General features: G+C 38.0%; 1 protein-coding gene across 1 annotated transcript; it reads right to left on the reverse strand.

The window, feature by feature from the left end:
- Nucleotides 1-3,396: 3,396 nt before the first annotated feature.
- Nucleotides 3,397-15,845, reverse strand: MEPE (matrix extracellular phosphoglycoprotein). The gene is made up of 4 exons (XM_045450208.1): nucleotides 15,781-15,845; nucleotides 11,303-11,356; nucleotides 10,270-10,362; nucleotides 3,397-5,119 (listed from the first exon to the last, which is right to left on the reverse strand). Exons 1-4 carry the CDS (start codon nucleotides 15,832-15,834, stop codon nucleotides 3,662-3,664), a joined length of 1,659 nt encoding a protein of 552 aa, XP_045306164.1. The 5' UTR covers nucleotides 15,835-15,845; the 3' UTR covers nucleotides 3,397-3,661.
- Between the last annotated feature and the right edge of the window lie 3,054 nt (nucleotides 15,846-18,899).

Below are 18,899 nucleotides of genomic sequence, written 5' to 3' on the forward strand. Positions count from 1 at the left end.
TTGACATAAATGCCAGAGCCTGGAGTGATGTTTCCTTTTGGGCACAAGGTGGCAGAATATGCCCATTTGAATCATTGCATAAAAGGCAGCTTTGTGAGGCTGAAATTTTCTGCCCTATTTTGGAAATCTATGTTTGTTTAAAAAAAAAAAAAAAAAGCGAAGCAGTGCAGCTTGTTGGCTGAAACCTGTATTTGGATATAGCGCAAACCACAGTCTGACTGCAGGCTGTGGTCCTGGATCTCTGGTCCTTTAGTTTTGGGCTAAGCCCTCTATGTCAGGATCCCATAGCACTGCATCGAGGATGTTGAAACATTCTGAGTTTCCCTTACATGGATGAAGAAAATCTGAACATTGTCAGTGTTTGAAATGAATATGCATATATACTGAAGCTTGGTGAGAGAAAGCAAAATTCATCCAGAGAATTGAAACATACAATTTCTCCACTAGATAGCAGACTGACGAACTTTGGAAACTCCTGCCTCTAATAACCCACCCAAAGAAAACCTTTATTTTCTCTATCAGTTCATTTTTTTTCTTTACAATGCCAACTGTTTTTCATGTGATCAGACCATTTGCATGTAAAAGTCTGATATAATTTGGGATATAATTAAAAAGTTGATTTTGGGGCACCTGGGTGGCTCAATAGGTTAAGTGTATGATTTTGGCTTAGGTCATGATCTCACCGTTTGTGGGTTTGAACCCCATGTCAGGCTCTGTGCTGACAGCTCAGAGCCTGGAGCCTGCTTCAAATTCTGTGTGTGTCTCTCTCTCCCTCTCCCCCCCCCCTCTGCCCTGCCCCCTCTCAAAAATAAATAAACATTAAAAAAGTATATTTCAATTCATTTATCTGCAAATTAAATTCTGATATAGTTTTCTTCATTCACTAATTGCTTCCAGTTTGTGTGTGTGTGTGCACCAAAATTGTCTTTTATGTAAAAAAAAAAAAAAAAAGCAAAGTGCTAGATATAGTTTATTCTGGAATTCTGATGTGACTAATTTATTAGATGGTATATTAACTCTTTCCATTGATATTGATTTATGCTATACCTAGAATTCTGATGGAGAATAAATGACAGAAAATATATAATCATTGTTTTCAGGTTCTACTTTCAGGTTCTCTTTCTTGCTGTGTGTGTGTGTGTGTGTGTGTGTGTTGTGTGTGTGCGTGAATGTGTATATATATGGGTGTGTATATATTCACACACACACACATATTTGTATATGTGCATGAATATATACACATACTCTCTCCATTTGTGTCTATATATGCATACATTCATATATTATATGTATCTATTGTTGTGATATATGGCAGTACAGTGAATATTTAAGAATAAAGAGTCTAGAGCCTGGCTGTCAGTATACAAATCCTAGTTTACTAGTTGGAACACCTACTAACAGTTCTATGCCCCCAGTTTCCTCATCTGTAAAATGGGGATAGTAATGGTACCCATTACAATAGAATGATTGTGCAGATTAAAAGATTTAACAGAGCATGGCACATGCTATTATTATTTGTATGTGGAGAATCTGATTTATTCCATAGCTTATATTGCAACTTTTATTTAGTAAGAAACTGCCTTCTATCAACCTAATATGCAGTTTAGATTTTTTGAAGGCACCATAATGATGTATTGACATTGATGTTTTTCATTTGTGTTATATAGAGAATGTATAGTCATGGTTTCTGCTGTGGGGGAACTTACATCTTCAAGAGACAAGAGAAGTAATAGGCACCTTTTTCTTTCTTCTACCTCTTCTCACTGAGAAGAATGTCAGAATGCAGAGGTATATCAACTAGGAATTCTGTCACAGACTCTGAGTCTGGAGTTCTCTTTTGTCCAGCAAGAGAACAGATGCAGAATTGAATATAAAATCTGTCCAGAGAATTGAAACATACAATTTCTCCACTAGATAGCAGACTAGGACTGATGAACTTTGGAATGTCTGAGAGGAGACAAGAGCCCCAAACACGAGTTTCATCTCCATATTTATTGAGCTCACAAGATATTGCCCATGTGGTGAACATGGAAAAAAAAAAAAGATTTTACACATGTGGACGTGAGAAAACAATCAGACAGTAATCATTAACTTGTGTGTGAAAGAAGGAAAGGGTCTGGGAGGCTAGTGGAGTTTGTGATCCAAGTACAATAGTATATTGGCATCAGATGGACAGTAACTTCCTGCAGGTGATATAACAAGTTACTCGTGATCTCCTTACAATCTCTCGCTAGCTAACCTTGGTTGCTTTTGCCCCGTGGCGCCCTAAGCTTTTTTCTAACCCATTTATGTAAGTAGAACCTATTTCCCCACAGAATTCAATTCAGCTATCAATAACCAAAGAAGAAGGAGGAGAAGAGGAAGAAGAGTTGCTAAAGAAGAGAATTGTTTTATTCACAGAACAAGCACTCTGGAGGTAGGAAGCTGATATCTCTGTGATTATTTTGTCCTTTTGGGTTAGAAAACCTACACTTCTCTGGTGTGTCTGTTTTACTGTCACACTTCTTTTTTTTTTTTTTTTTTCCTTTTTTTTTTTTAATTTTTTTTTTCAACGTTTATTTCTTTTTGGGGCAGAGAGAGACAGAGCATGAACGGGGGAGGGGCAGAGAGAGAGGGAGACACAGAATCGGAAACAGGCTCCAGGCTCTGAGCCATCAGCCCAGAGCCCGACGCGGGGCTCGAACTCATGGACCGTGAGATCGTGACCTGGCTGAAGTCGGACGCTTAACCGACTGCGCCACCCAGGCGCCCCGAGTATAAGCTTTTCTTATCAGGAAGAGCAAAAGCCTTCCAGAATTCCACATCCCTCCCTTACCAGGTGGCTTGGGTCTAATTTCCAGAACAATGTCATAAGGCCATTAGCTGGGAAAGCATCTATATGAAAGACTGGGAAAGCAAAATAGGCTGGAAATGATTTATGCATCTGCCAAAGTAAGTTTTTGTCTAGGCTTTGCATTTGTCCTCTCCTCAGATTGTCCCTGTTCCTCTCTGCACCCCATCCCCTTCTTTGTCTGGAAGGAGGTAGAACTAATAAAAGTGATAGCATGGAAATTTGTTTCAGGAGCTAAAATTTGCCTTATAAGAAGTTATAAATGTACAACAGAGGAAGGGAGTATAGAGAGACGTGAAGCAGGGTATCTTTGCTGGAGCAGAGGGGGGTCAGAGGAAGAAGGAAATGCTGGCATAAGCACAGTGGGATTCGGGAAAATGGTTGAGATTTACTCAAGGGATTAACTTCATAACACTGCCTTTGCCAGAAACAGAACTAATCTTGTTGCCTCTGAAATGAAGCACCACAGACAGCAGACTTTCTTATAGATTATTTAATTACAGATTATCATAGGAGAGAGATTGTTGATTTTCATATCTATAGAGCAAACAACAAAGGAAGGCTTTTGTGACATTCACAAACTATTTTTAAATGACTCCTATTCCACAAATCCTTAATTTTTCTTCTTTAAAAAAAGCGTCATAACTTTGAATTTCTTACTGTGACCATTATGAAAACAATAAATCTCGTGAGGAGGCCAGGTTTCTTGGCTTACTCAATTGTCCGCTCTGCCCTTCCTCATCTGGTCTGCTCTCAGGTGACTCTCCTTTTTCGTCCCATCATAGACGACTAGGTATTTGAACTTTCATCCTGCTGGAAACTTCTAGTGGGCTAGTCACCATCACTCTCACTGGAACTGCCACTGTCAGATGAGTCACTACTGTCATGCTTTCTAGGAGGGCTAAACCTTCTACTGGAATGGGGTTTTCTGTAACCCCAGGAGCTTTTTCTTTGTGGCACACCCTTATTCCGTGTAGAATTTTGTCTGTGGGGAACATAATGATTTCTTCTGCTGTGTGTTATTATAGTTCCCTCATTATTGAGGCCATTATGGGAACCTATTTCATTTTTAATTTCATTATCTAGATCTCGAGAAGGAACAAGCCGGCCCTGACTTTTGCCCTTACTGGGAAATCTTTGTTTTTCATTTGAGATTGCTTGATTCCTATTAGAATGCTCTGTGCCTTTTCTACTAGTACCTTTGCCATTTTTTGGAATTTCATTATAATTAGTACTTTCAGCTATGTCACTACTGCCTTCTTTTTTTCTCTCTTTTGAGGGTGGATGAGGGTAATGAAACTCTACTTTTCCTTGGTGAGCATTTTGGCTGCTGGCATCTACTCTGTTTCCTTCTTTTCCAGGGAGTTCCTTAAAGTTGGTGCTACCTATGATGTCATTGCTGCCCTCCACTACTAGGCTTACATCAGCTGTGTTTGCTTCTTTCCTCGTTTCATCCCTGGTTCCAATGGTATTTCTGCCATTTTCTTCTTTTTCTGGGATCTCATTGTAACCTGGTCCTCTTGCATCGGCTTCACTCGGGCCAGAAAACTCTGTTTGAATATCTGCACCTTTTAGGTCAGGACCAATAGGTTCCTCTTTACCAGAAATGTCCTTAAAAGGTTGACCATCTCCACTGAAAGAGATATCATTGTCCCCCCTCCCTTGAAGATCTGGGTAACCACTGCCTTCAAAATCACTGGGGATTTTTTTGAGTTTTGGGAGCTGTTTTGAATAGTCAGTGTTGTATTGAGTAAGGCGTGTGCTTTTGCTTTTAACTGGAATGTTCTGAGCTTGGGGATCTCTTTGATAATTCCTCCTATCTTTTGAGGGGACTTTAATATAGTTCACACTTGCTGGGATTTTGCTTAGAACATTTCTGTGTTGGTTCTCTTTGTTTTCTTCTGCCAAGAGTTCAGTCACAGTCCCTGGCTCCATTATATGTTGCATATTATTTCTAATAAGAGCTGTACCATATTCTTCTTGGTCACGTAGTTTGCTGATAGCATTGTCTCCATCATCAACCCCATTATTCCCAGTGGATTCAGGATAAATGTATCTCTTTTGGTCACTGTGGGCATTTTCTTTGTTATTAATAGTATCATCTTCATTTGTTGCCTGTCTGTTTTCAAAAGGAGTTTGGGTTTTGCTACTTTGATTATTTTCATTGGCTCCAACAATGGACAAGCTTTTCTCTCTTTCCTGGACAATGTTTTCTTTAGGTGCTGGTTCTTGATTTCTTCTTTTACCAGAATTGTGATGAGCAATACTTTCTTTCTTCTTTTCTTCCTGCTAAAGTGTAATTTTCAACATAAAGTATTATTTCATGTTAAATTTTAAAAATCTAATAATTCTTAGGCAATTTAAAAAGAATTACCCACCAGATACTTAAAAGAAAGACTATTAACTCAATAGAGGTTTGTTGGTAGAGATAATTCTGGAATGGCCAAAGTAAGTTTCATGGACAAAGAATGAGCAAGGCTGAAAGGATGGGTAGGATCCAGATATATGGTAGGAAAGCAGGGAGAATATTTTAAGAATAAGTGGCACATTTAAATGTTTGGAAATAGGAAACATCTGAAAGATAATATGAATAAAACTGTGGTTTGAATATAGAAATTCTAAAGAAACGAATAAGAAATAAATTTGGAAATGTAGATTAGGTCCTGATTTTGAAGGAGGACCTGAATTTAAGGAGCATATGCTTCAAGAGTGGTCCTCCTCAAACATAGAGACATAATTGATAAAATAAAAGAAATTGAAACCATGGTTAAAATTTCAATGACAACATTGTTTGTTGTTGAGACAAAGACAGATATTTAGACTAAAAGTGAAAAGTTCACTATTAAAATTTTTATGAGTACTGCACCAAATCTTAAGATGTTTAAATGCAAATTGGTTATAGCAATATTTTTAGCCAAAAAAAAGTCCTCTTCTTGTGACTAGTAAGTCATTGCAAGTGAAATGTAGTTCATATTTTAAAAAATAATTATTCTTTCTCTTTGCTCTTGCCCTGGTCTTCAGAGGTATTTATCTGCCTAAAGGAAGATTTTCTTTTCATTTCTTTTTTTTTTCTTCTTGTTTTCAGAAAATAGACAAATAGATGAATCTAGGTGATACTAAGTTTTTGACATTCAAAGAATTTTCAGTGTTCCAAACCCAGTCATTGTCAGAAAAAAGGATTCATTAATTTTCTTTTCTTCCCTGCTTGTCATGCAATAAGCCAAATTGGATAGTCTAGATCAATAGTTCTCAAATTTAGCATTTATCAGAACCATTTGGAAGGCTTACTAAAACAAATATTGTTGAAACCAATGGCCAGAGTTTCCTGGAGTGGGGCTCTAGAATTTGCATTCAATAACATTGCCCAGCTGATGTTGATAGCTGCTGGTCTGTAGACCACATTTGGGAACTACAGTTCTAGATCATAAAGTTTAAGTAATGGAGATCTGGACAAGGAATGTCCCTGAATGATAACAGAATGAAAGGAGAAAGTGGAGAAGAAAAATAAAGTGTTTATCCATATATCTCAATTTATCCTTGTTTTGGGGAAGTCTGCAAAGATGCTGCTTCATAGGCTGTATTTAACCAACCTGGGGTGCAGCCCAGTTGCAATAAGCTTGGCAGAACAATGTGGTCAAAAAGAGGGGCTGAGATCAACTTTGCCCATGCCACTCAACAGTTTCCCTGTGGCACAGGCTAGATATGGAAGCATCTGCAAGTCTGTTCAGGAGCTTTCCAGAAGGTGTCACTGTGGAGGGAATGAGGTGACTCTAAAAGGAGCAATGTAGATGGAGCATACACATTATGGACAAAAGTGAGACATACTCAGACATAGAGGAGTCTAAGCCAAGAGAGGCTGAAACACTACTGGGCCCCAAATAAGACTGTACTATACTGATCCTAAGCGATGGTAGCCAGAGACTTCATCTTAGGATACAAGCAGGGTAGGAAGCACACAAGTGGTGAAGCAGCATTGTCCACGCATGTCTGAGGATTCCACGTCTTTCCCTCCACTGTGGTGTTACCCATGTGTGTTCATATGGTATATGGTATGTAGGGGGTATGTATGTAAGCCATATCCTACTGTCTCATATGCCTGTATGCCACCTTAGAAAAGGAGGGAGAGTGAGGATCTGAATGTTTTTATCCAAAAGAAACTAAAATACTTGCTTAAAGAACTATTACAGTGATTTAATAACCTTAAGTTTAAGCAGGTTGAATTGAAATTAATTTCTGCATGCTCCCTCCCCCCTTCCATTAACTCATGGGTAGGAGCTCTTGAGCAACAGAGCAATGATAGATGAAACAAATAACATACTTTCTCTTCACCTCAAAATCGTAGCGTAAGATAAAATTGACAACACCGGGACATAGGCCTTTGAACTGGTAAGTAATACAAAATGAAGAATAAGAGATATTTATTGAGGGGCTGGAACATGTAAGAAATTGGGCTGAGTGCCACATGTTCTAAGCAATACGTGATGACTTATGGAATGGCAGAGACAATAGTCCTGCAGGGGCATAGAGGGTGGGGGGTGGAGGAGTGGGGGAGGGACCTCATTTCCAACTGGGGCTCTCACAGACTTACAAAGTGCTGGAGATCTGTAGAGCCTGAGCCTCTAGGGCAAAGAATTTGGATTTATTTTGCAGAGAATGAAGAGCTAGTGAAGATTTATGAGCAAGGGACTAACAATAAAAATCAGCGTTTAGGAGGAACAGCAGTAAGAACAGTTAGGAGGATGCTGCAATGCCCACACCTGAGATACAATCACTTGGATTAGGGTAATGCCAGATGAAAACATTACAAAGAAAAAAACCTTCTGTTGGTGCCCAAATAGAGGAAAAGTTAATAACGATAATGGGCTGCAGTATTGATCTGTAAAAATGAAGACAAGAGAAAAAGATACTGGCTTTACTTTTAGACATATTGGTGTTGTGAGAATGTAGCACCTGAGCTTGAAAAAGCAATATTCAGTTGGAGATAGGCATCACAGCCCTTCAGGGTCACCTAGTACCAGTCCTTCCTGGCATCATGACCTATGGTCAGCTGTTCCCTCCTTGAACACTTTTTGGGCTAACTGCTTGTTATGTTTTATGTGAGATCTTTTCATTTATATTCTAATTTTCATTATATTCTATTTTTTCAAGTTTTTTTTAACCTGCAACTAGTAACTAGTATTTCTTTTTTTCCTAAAGCAATAATCATTAATTTATTTCCTCTTTCATGTGCAAACTTTCTAATGTTTTGAAAAGTTAAGATTTCCTCCAAACTCACTGCTTTCTCTTCTCCAAGTTGACACTTGCAATTGTCAATTATTAGGTCACTATGTTCAGTCCTGTCATCGTACCGTGGATCTCCTTTAGCCTGTGGGGTCCCAAACAACCCCAGACTCTGATATAGCCTGAGCAGCCCAGAGCACACAGCATCTAGTAGCTTCCTTGCCCTGGCAGCAGCCCTGTTTTTACTAATGCAGCTTAATTTTGTCTCTCCCGCCCCCTTTTTTTGGCCACCACTTCAGTCTGTTGGCTCTTGTTGAGCATGTGGACATTTTCTTGGATGTATTAACTAAATATGTGAAAATACATGAGAACTCCCAGATGGAGGAAAACAGTGTAGTCAGCTGGAAGCTTGCCCTCACAGAGCAAATGTGTAGGGAAGATAAAGGACATCGAAAGCCCACATTCAGGGAAGCCAGGGTAATGGGGAATCACATTTAGTGAAACAGGAGGCAAGAGGTGCCAAATGGTCTTTCTTGATCCCTCAGCCAAGCACTCATTGAGAGTAGGTACACTATGCAAAGAGCACGGGTATTTAAGATTTTTCTATGAGGAAAAAACACAATAGAAACAAACTTTATAGTGGATTATTTCTGGATAAAAAGTACTTTAAACATTTGACTTATTTTAAATCATTGAGTCTTAGTTTTACATGGACATTTATATTTTCCTTTGCAATCAAGTTCATTTGCTCATTGTGAATACAGCTATTTGAGTTAAACATGTGCATTAGCAAATCCACAAATTATAATAATCTCTTCTTATTTTTTTTCTCTCCCTACTGTGCATGGGAAGTTTTGTTTTCTTTTTGGTGCTATCAAGCTTTAAAAACAGTAGCAGGTATACTAATGGTGTGCATTTCACAAAAGACTGAATAGAGTTCTTTTATAAATGAAAATGTGAAACAACTTTTAAACTGTGGAATGTGATGGTCAATCATTTTTACATTTGTTATGTTAAATGACTTCTGGTTGCATCACTGACCACATGATGGTTCTTGTATCAGTGGGCTGGAGATTTTCTATGCTCTGCTTTTCTCTCTCCATTCCCTGGTTCATAGTATTCTTTTTGTGGAGTTTTGTGGAGAGTGTCCTCTATCACCTACTTGTTTGCTCAAATTCTACTCATCCTCCAAGGCCCAGCTCCATTATGTCCATTACGTAGCTTTCCTTAAACACCAGGCTAGGAACTGATCTTTTTCTACTCCAAGTCCCTAGAAGCATGGTTTTGGGGGTACTATTCCCACAGCACTTTGCGTATTCTGTCTTGAGTTATAATGACTTTTATGAGCGCCTTTTTTTTTTTCTTGTCTAACTCTAAGTTCCTGGAGAGAAAGCGTTAACTTTTCTCAATTATTTTATCTCACATAGTATCTTGCACAACAGGAAGAGCTCAACATATATTGATTACCACATATAAGTTTCAATTTACTCCATATAACAAATGTAACAGGCAGTTAGTCTTAGAGATGCCATCTAAAGAATAACGAGCAGAACAAAATAACATTCTGAATAGAAACTACTACTTTCATGAGAAACGAAACCAGATTTGGAAACAGTAAATAGTCCTTTTGCTGATGGCATTTTAAGCTGTTTCCAGCTCTTTGGCCAATGAATCTGCAAGAAGGGACTGAATGAAAAGAATTATTGTCCCACTCCAGGGACAAGGCCCTTATTCTTTCTTTTCCAAGCATCCTGACCCAGATGGAGTTGTCAGTGGAATGAATTTAAGGGGAACTAAAGCATGTCACTCTTTAGTCTAAAATGATTTCTCCAATAGCCATCTAACCTCACCATTGGAGCATATGATAGAATATGCTCAGAAAATTTCCTTATAAAAGATCAGGTGTTACTCAGAAGCAATAAGAAAAAGGCACAGGCATTGGGGGTCCACAGTACCACATCTGCAGGGGTAGGTCCCAAAGCAGGGCAGGATTTGGTCAGGGCAGGAGTGAACCATCTGTGTCAGGAAAGCTCTGGAACACAGAGTTCTATAGCAGAGATGCTTAAGGAGCCAGGGACGGTGGGAAAAGGACGAAGGCACCAGCCACAGAGAGAAACCCAGAGTAATCAAAAGTAAGCTTGTCTCCTCTATGGTTTTCCCCTAGGGTTTGTCCAGAGTTTGGCTCATGATAAGGAACTTCACTCAGAGATTGAGCTTACCTTTATGTCAGTGTGATTTTTCCTCCCAGAAGATGTGTAAACATACTTAAACATGTAATACCCATGTTTCTCATGGTGGCCTTTATACGTTATCTACAAAGACATAACATTATATTAAGATGTGTTTATATCATATTAAGTTTTCTGGTTCTCTTTTTGGTTGTACAAGACATTCTTTAACTTAGGTGAAGTCAAATTCTGCCTCTGACAAATGGTAGTGCTTCTTATAACCATAAGAGAGCATGTATCAGCCAGCTTCTAAGCATAAAACTTGTCCCTTTCTTTTCTACATGCCTGTAAATCTGTTTTCCCTAAGGATGACTATCAACTGCTCTCTCTCTCTCTCGCAGGGTGTATTAATTTTATTACCAAATTTCAATGGAAATGGAGTCTTTGGAAATATTTTCAGGTGGAGGGCCTTGTAAGGATTAGGAGAAATGCAGGTTTTACAGTATTCATGTCTGATGTCTAACTGGAAAAACTCACAGCATGAACATTCAGGCTCTCTTATGTTTGCAGCATTTGCCTTTGTAATTTTCAGCTGAGATAAAGGACAGAAGATTGTTAGGTCCTAGAACAGAATTTTCTGAGACTGCTGTGAGAAACCATGGTAGGCTGCAATTTGGTGACAAGAAATGCTGAGGATACTTGTTTAATTTTCTGGATGCATATGGACAACTAACCCCACATAAACATAAGATTTGTTAACTCCCCGCCCTTTGCTTTCTCCCTCATTTGTTGTTTTGTTCTCGTGTACGTGTGTGGGGAAAATAGTTTGCTAATAATACACCAGAAGTTTTACTCACTTCTCCCTCTGAAGAAAGAAATCACAGTGAAGAGAAACAAATCTCAATTCAGAATGTTTCTCTCTTCTATCACACATTGTGTGAATTAAGTGCCAAAATTACGTTGTATAATTTTGCATCTCCATTCTAAGTGCACAAGAATATTTTGACAGTTAAAAATTTCCTCTCATGACTTTTTTCTTTACAGAGTTGAAATAGGTTTATTTGAGAAAAATAATTCTGTTTACCCTCTGTTCTTCCACACAGTCTTCCTTAGTTTTCTCAGTCTGTGGTTGAAATGTCTGGAAGGGAACAAAAATAAAACTTCACCAAACATTCATTCTTTCATCCACTTGTGCGCACAATAATTGTCTCATTTATTTTTCTCTGACTGGGTTGTACTATTCAGTGTGGAAAATCATTCCAACCAAAGAAGATGCATACATTACAGTCATATTTATGTTAGTCTTTGCAGAAGAGGGAGCCCGTATTCCTCCTCCAGAGGGAGACAAGGCCATCTCCATTATAGAACCACATTCAGGCACAGGAGTATTGCCAGGCTGGGGGAGGGGTGCCACTCCAGATGTGGAAGCATGGATGTCTCTGATATCAACTGAAAAAGAAGTTTTCACTGGCACATGGAGAGTTGTTCAGTATCAGTGAACCGAAATCAGAATCTGATAATGTGGATTGTATGTGTGTATTGATTGTATAAGTTTAGTAATTGCTGTATGAACAAAGAACTGATGTTGCTAATGGTCCAGCAAGAGTAAAACCATAGCCCTGTATGTAAGGGTTGGGATCACACCCAGGAATGGGACTTTGTTGTTGCCAGTCACCTGAGCAGAGATTTCTTTCAGGGAAAGGAAAATGCAGTGGCCTATGTATCGGGACAAATACTTTCTCTTGATCTGATATGAAAGTGTCCAAAGATCTTGAGAATACCTGGGGTGAGAGGCAGCTATTGAAGTGCAGAAAATGCCAGGAACTAGAAAGGAATAGCTACAGGCAGCTTGTTCCAGGCTTTGGGGCTAAAATTTAGGTGTCACAGGAGAGCATTCAGAAGGGGACCTGAGAATTTTGGAGCAAGCCTGCTGTGGAAGAACAGACATAATTCTTTTAGTCCCAGTATTTTTATTTTCTTATTTATTTTTGAAATTCCTAGGTTATCTCAGATTTGAGAAGAGGAACCAATGGGTGGGATTAGTTTGTGTTTAAATGCATGTGCTAAAGTGGAAGTAGGCATCATGGTGGTATCAGTCATAGAAGAGAGAGAAACCCTCAAGAGAAAGATGAAATAAAAAGGTCGTATCTACCTAGAAAGTATGCTTCCTGAATAAACTTTAATGTTCTATATTTTTCTGCAATAAGATCTAGGCAATTATCCTTTCGGATATTGTACTTCTGCTCTCTCTGGGATGACCTCTACAAACTACATTTCCCAAGCTCATTTGCCATCTGGGTTCAGTCTGGGTTTGGATGATGGGAGGCCTAGCTTGAGCTTGAAGGGTAGAAGGAGAGCGACCAAGGCTCTCTCTGGGGTTGCATCTCTGGGATGGACATACCTCTTTTGTGGTCCTATATTCGTTGCCCCCCCCCCCCTCAGGGCACAGAGAACAGCACCTCCTTCCTTGTTTCTTCAGCCCAAGGGGTGCTAGTAGCTTCAATTTTAGGTTGCCTCACCACCCTTGATTTGCTCTTTCTCTTTGTCCTATTACTTTATAATTATCCTCCAAATAAAATCCCTCTATTGAACACCCACCCTATTGTGGGTTTTATTTTCCTGATGGGACGCTGACTGATAAAATTATCTTAGAAATAAATTCAATACTTTACTAAAAGTGTGCTATTGGCTTGGCTCCAAGGCAGATCTGCCTAACATTCCATTACATGCTAGAAACAAAAATAGCTTGCCAATAATACCAATATTTACATAGCACTTTACAGTTTGTAAGCTATAAAATTTATATCTACATAGGCAGTAGAAGAAACAAAGTTGCCTATGCTTAAAGTGGTGGTAGTTGTCGAAGTGAAGGAGATATTTTAACTGAATCCTCAGTCTCAAAGTTACAGGGTTAAAATAATAAATTTTTAAGTCGCCTGCTATATGCAAAAAAAAAAATAATAAGAGGAAATGTTCCTGAATTTTACATGAAGTACCTTCAAGGCATATTTTATAATTCAATCCATTATTGACATTTTTTCTTATGTTGGTTCTTCTATTAGCCTGTGCATGTAAATTTAGATCATTGTATCATTTCTCAAAAGTATCAACACTGTGAAAATAATTCTGAATATGAGGCTACAGAGAAGAGAAACCTAAAAATGAGATGGGTAGATATTAAACAAGAGAAAAAAAGAACCCAACAGGTTGGGGTATTCGGCATCTTCTTATAGAACACACATACGCATGAATTAAAAATTATACTCGGTAAGATAGAATACTTTAATATAGTTCATGATAATCATGAACTTACAACAATAACTTAGAGTCTTTGTAGTCTACTGCATGTTGATGAATATTAATTGAATTGCATGGCCCAATAACCATCTTTTCTCCCATTTTCAAGTTTTATTTTTGAAGGAAACCAAAATGTCACCCCCAAAATATGCTTCTTTGACATAAAAGTTATTTTGAACTGGGGGTACCTGGGTGGCTCAGTTGGTTAAGCATCTGACCCTTGACTGGCTCAGGTCATGATCTCACGGTTCATGAGTTTGAGCCCCACGTTGGGCTCTGTGCTGATAGTGCAAGATCCTGTCCCCCTCTTCCTCTGCCCCTCCTCTGTGTTCGCTCTCTCTCAAAATAAATAAATAAACAAAAAAAATTATTTTGAACTGAAGGCAATTAAGAAGTAGAAAATGCAGAATACGTTCCCCTTTTCAGCCTCAAGGCAGGAAACCAATTCTCCTGTTACTGGAGATAGACTCTTATCAGTTCAGAGATGGCATCAGAAGAATCCACAGGAAATTTTGTTAAACTAACTTAATCCTCCTCATTAAGGAAGATAAGGACTACCTAGCCCTTGTTGGACTACTAACCCAAACCCCTTTGTCTTACCAAATTGTCACAAATTGTTTGTCTAAAAGGTATAAAGCTTCCTGCTTTGGTCACCTCTTTCGGTCTTCATTCTCTTGTGAAGGCTTCCATGTGCATGTAGAAGTTTAATAACATTTGTGTGCTTTTCTCCTGTTAATCTGTGTCTGTCAGTTTAATTTGCTGACTGAGCCACAGACCCAAAGAAGGTTGAAGAAAACTTTTTTCCCCCTACAGTTTGAATCTGGATTGTAATTCCAAAACAGATGTGAGGGACTCAGTACATTCTAATTTCTGATACCACAATCTATTATTAAACAATTGAGGTAATTGCTCAAATGAGATCTATATATCTGGGAGAAAACATTACATTTAGCCATTCATAATTACAAATTTTGTCTCTATGTCCTTGCTGAGCCTCTTTCATCTGAAAGACGCATCCCTCCCTTCTTCCCCCACATTCACTTTGCAATTCTCCCACGCTTGAATGTGGCCCTGTAATGGAGAGGGCATTGTGTCTCCCTCTGGGAAGGATGCTGGCTCCCTCTCTTGACCAGTGGTAACTGGATGGATATTGACATAACATTTACTGGAAAATGGTCACAGGGTGCCATTCCAGCTGTTCCTGGGAATATGTTGCTCGAAATAGATTTGTCCTCAGCTGGCGGGATTGAGCTGGGTCAGCAAGACCCACTCAACCCCCGTCACGCCTAAGCACATGCCTCTGTGGTGATGATTGAGCTGAGTTGTGTGGATTGGGGCTGGCAGATGTCTATTTTAAGCAGTATAGCCCACCACAGGACTGTGAAAGGATATGTGCTAAGAGGGGCCATGCTTTCCTCAACTTCTGCTGTCCTCACTAGATGGTATGGTTCATGCTCATCACTGGATTACCTAACTGGTCACTCACTTGCTCAAGACCTATATTTAAGTACTTCCAGCAACAGGATGACTACTTATTTCCATGCTCTCCAACTGGAATGGTTGCTCTGAAAAGCTAGGATGCTTTTCATACATTATCTAATTAGCACTGTGTCTACACTATAGAAAATATTGGTAGCACTCAGCATTTTCACAAGATAATTTAGTCACATCCTGAGTACCCATCTGGGTAAATCAGAGGGAAGAAAAGATACAAAAGGAAATTGCAGTTCAATTTATGTTAAACCTAGGGGTCCTTTTTCCCATTTTTAGCCTTGCTGATGAAGTGAAAATCATTAGCAGCATTTCACAGTGTTGGGGTGTTGCAAGAATTACAGGAAAGGTCTGGTTTTTTTCCATTATCATGTATATACAAAATTTAGTTGGTCAGCCTTAAAACAATCAGGTCGGTTTTTTTTTTTTCAGTTTTAAAATATTGAGAAGTTCTTTAGCTATAATTTGGGTCCCTGCGCATTTACTGATTAAAATTAGCTGATTTGAAACACTGTGGCTGGCTATTAATTTTCTCAAAAACAACTCTTTTTGGCATTTCTTAAAAGGCAACATGTTGACATTTTGTAATTCAGCACATGCTCATTGAAGTCCTCCTTGGTGTTAGACATTCGTGTCAAGTGCTGGATGCTTTCTGTTTGCTTGGTACTTTATTACAACTAAACTAAGTAGGGGTTACTAATTTAAACAACATGCTTTAAAAAAAATAGAGCAAGAGATACTATGATGCATATAACTGAATTGGTAAATGCTTACTGGTGCTGCCCAGGTCACGCTGAAAAGAAGGAGTCCCAAACAAACAATTTGCATCTTCGAGACTCTCTGCAAAAAGACAATAATATTTTACCCTAAAGCAATGCCAATTATGAGCTGCAGTCATAATAAATAAAACACAAAAGTATACACAAACATCCTTCCTCCAATTGTCCATTTTCGTATTTAAAAAAAAAAAAGTATAATTTATATCCAAGTGTAGGTACTTTGAGAGCTTTCATATGTATAATTATTATAATGTCAAAATGAAAACTGTCCAATGCTATTAAAACAAGTCAGTTGATAGAAATGAAATGTATATGTGTGTGTGTATACACATAACAAGTAAATATATATATATTTATTTATATATATTTATATTTATATATTGTTCTATTGTCAGCCCAAACTTTTCCCTTTTGTTTTTAGAGAGAGATCATTTAATTTGATTGTTTGTATAACTCATAATAATATTAAGTTAGTGTAACAACTCAGATTCCTCACATGAGGGCCAGCATAGCAGGCTCCACTGTGAGGAATAAACTCTTCTCTGCTACCAGGATGGTCCCCCAATATAGGTCCTTATATTCATCAGCAGTATATCTGAGCAAGTAGCCATCTGTGGGCTCCAGAGTGAAACAATTTACGTAATCCTTATATTAGTAGCTAAAATGCATTAAGCTCTAAAACGAGCCACCACTGTCCTAAAATTCTCTATATATTCAATTAATTGAGCCTCAAAACAACCCTATGAGTTAGATGGCATTACTATTCCTGTTTTAGATTAGGAAATAGACCCAGAAAGTCAAATAAATTTGCCCCTGAATTCCCAGGGGGCAGAACTGGGATTAGTACCCAGGCAATGTAACCATAGAGACAGTGTTCTTAATAAAGAGTCTATGCCATCTTGAGTAAATTTTTATTCTTTCATCTTATTACAGAAAAATCTACACGTAGTTGATTTAAAGGCAAACAATAATTTATATTGAGCTCAAAAAATTATGTTTGAACATTACCATTTAGCTAGGGATAAAGGTACATGTTTACACTTTGGTGAATATAGTCAGAGGATCTAGTGGGCCCATTTAAGTCAAGTAGCCATTATTGAAAAAAAAAAAAGTCAGTATAACTGTGGATTACTAATCTGTTGATTTTTAATGAATATTAAGTATTTTTCTGACTACCACACAGAAATATAGCAACCAATATGAGAAATAAAAAAATTTACACCACTCTTTGAGATTATTTGGGAAAACACTTTTAATGGGAAAAATAATCTAAACACTGTGCAATCTTTAAACATTTCAAGGTAAAAATTTTCATTTGGAGAAATAATGTAACTATTAAATATATTCTAAAATTCTAGGCTATTCTCTTCTAAATTAATACAATTTTCAGGATCTTAATTCTAGCTATAATTTAGCCATCCAAGCATTTTAGAAATCACAAGTCATTTATCAAATGACTTAATGCTGATCAGTAAAATATCTGCACAGATGAGGTTTAAAACTATGCATATGATCACATTATCCTTATTCTGGTTTGTAAGTGAAGGTATAGAGTAAAAGCAGAGTCTTTGAGTTATTGTGGGTCTCGATAATGCTAACACTTAAACCAAAGAGGAAGTTGTACCAAGCCATCAATTTTAGTTGATAATTTCCAGAACTTGGTAACACATTTTATATTTTATAAGCCAAAGCACTAAATATTACACAGTTATGCTGAGTAGGGAATACTTTCAGTATACATTTATTTTCAAAAGCAATGTCCCTACCTGGATGGCATAGATCTTGAAAATGTAAACTACATTATAAAGCTATTTGCTATCAAGAATATCAAGAGAGCCAAATTACCTGGTATCTTTTACCTTCAGAATACCTGGCTTCTTCCACAGGATTAGCAGTCTCTGGGCAAATTTTGCTGAAATTTAAAGTTTGTTAGAATTCCCAATGGCCAATCAGCATAGACTCACTTAGCACTAACAAACAATTTGTTACCAGTGCCCACAGATAACCATAGGGGGCAAAGTAATTTTAATCTAAAAATGTTTTTGTGGTGAAAAGCTGCTATCAAATGTTCCAGAAAGTAGGATAAACAGAAAATATAAATACCCCAGTTTGGTGTATGATGTTGTCAGATAATTAAAATTGATTTCAGAACTATTGAATAGGACTCTCTGAATAACTAACAAGTGCATAAGTGGAAAACATCTTAGCTATCCTTTTGTGTAGAAAGTTTATAATTTCAATTCTGTCTGAATTAAATTTAGCAACATTCAACAAAAATGTATTGAGTGCCTATTTATGTGACAGACACTGGGGAAACAGCAGTAAGTGAAGGAGCAGAAAAAATCCTGTATTCTTGGAGCTTATAATCTGGTGGGGAGGCTGACAATGAACAAGACAAATAAGTAAAATATATAGATAAGTCAGAGAAGAGATGACAAACACTGGGGGTGGGGACATGGGGACACTAGATTGAAATACTAGATAGGGAGTTCCTGGGAAGGTGACTTTTGAGTAAAGACCTATAAACATCTAACATCTAGGGGGAGAAGAAGAACATCTAGGGAGAAAAAAGAGAAGAGGAGAACCCAAGAGACAAGAGCCTGCTGACTTCTTCCAGACACAGAAAAGATGGCAGTTTGGCTGGAAAGACTGAATGAAGTCAATAGTGGGAAATGAGGTCAAAAAGGTAGTTGATGGCAGATGACATAGGGCCTATAGATCATTGCAAGGCTCTTGACTTTACCCTCAGTGAGAAGGAACCCTTGGAGGTTTGGGGCAGAGCAGTAACTGAAGTAAGGAAAGGCAGAGATGGCTAGGAAGCTCTTGAGGAAATCCAGGAAAATGATGATTAGGACTTGAATCAGAGTGATGACAGAAAGGATTGGGGGAACTGGTCAAGTTCTGGATATATTTTGAAATTAAAGCCAATAGGACTTGCTGACATACCAGATGTGGATTATGACAGAAAATCAATAATCAAGGATGACTCTGAAGGTTTTTGTTTTCAGCAACTGGAAGAAGGAAGTTGCCTTTTACTGATATAGGGGAAACGGTAGAAGTGGTTTTGGGAGAAACGTTGAGAGTTTGGGTTTGAATATGAATGTTATAGAATGG

This window comes from Leopardus geoffroyi, chromosome B1 (genome assembly GCF_018350155.1).
Source record: "Leopardus geoffroyi isolate Oge1 chromosome B1, O.geoffroyi_Oge1_pat1.0, whole genome shotgun sequence".
NCBI classification, from domain to species: domain Eukaryota; kingdom Metazoa; phylum Chordata; class Mammalia; order Carnivora; family Felidae; genus Leopardus; species Leopardus geoffroyi.

Excerpts from the sequence above, each read along its gene's own strand:
- MEPE (XM_045450208.1), bottom strand. The coding sequence starts at position 15,834 with ATGCAAATTGTTTGTTTGGGACTCCTTCTTTTCAGCGTGACCTGGGCA. Across the intron at positions 10,363-11,302 it reads ACTGTGTGGAAGAACAGAGG|ATAACGTATAAAGGCCACCA; the intron begins GTAAACAGAATT and ends ATGTCTTTGTAG. Across the intron at positions 5,120-10,269 it reads AAAATCACACTGACATAAAG|CAGGAAGAAAAGAAGAAAGA; the intron begins GTAAGCTCAATC and ends ATTACACTTTAG.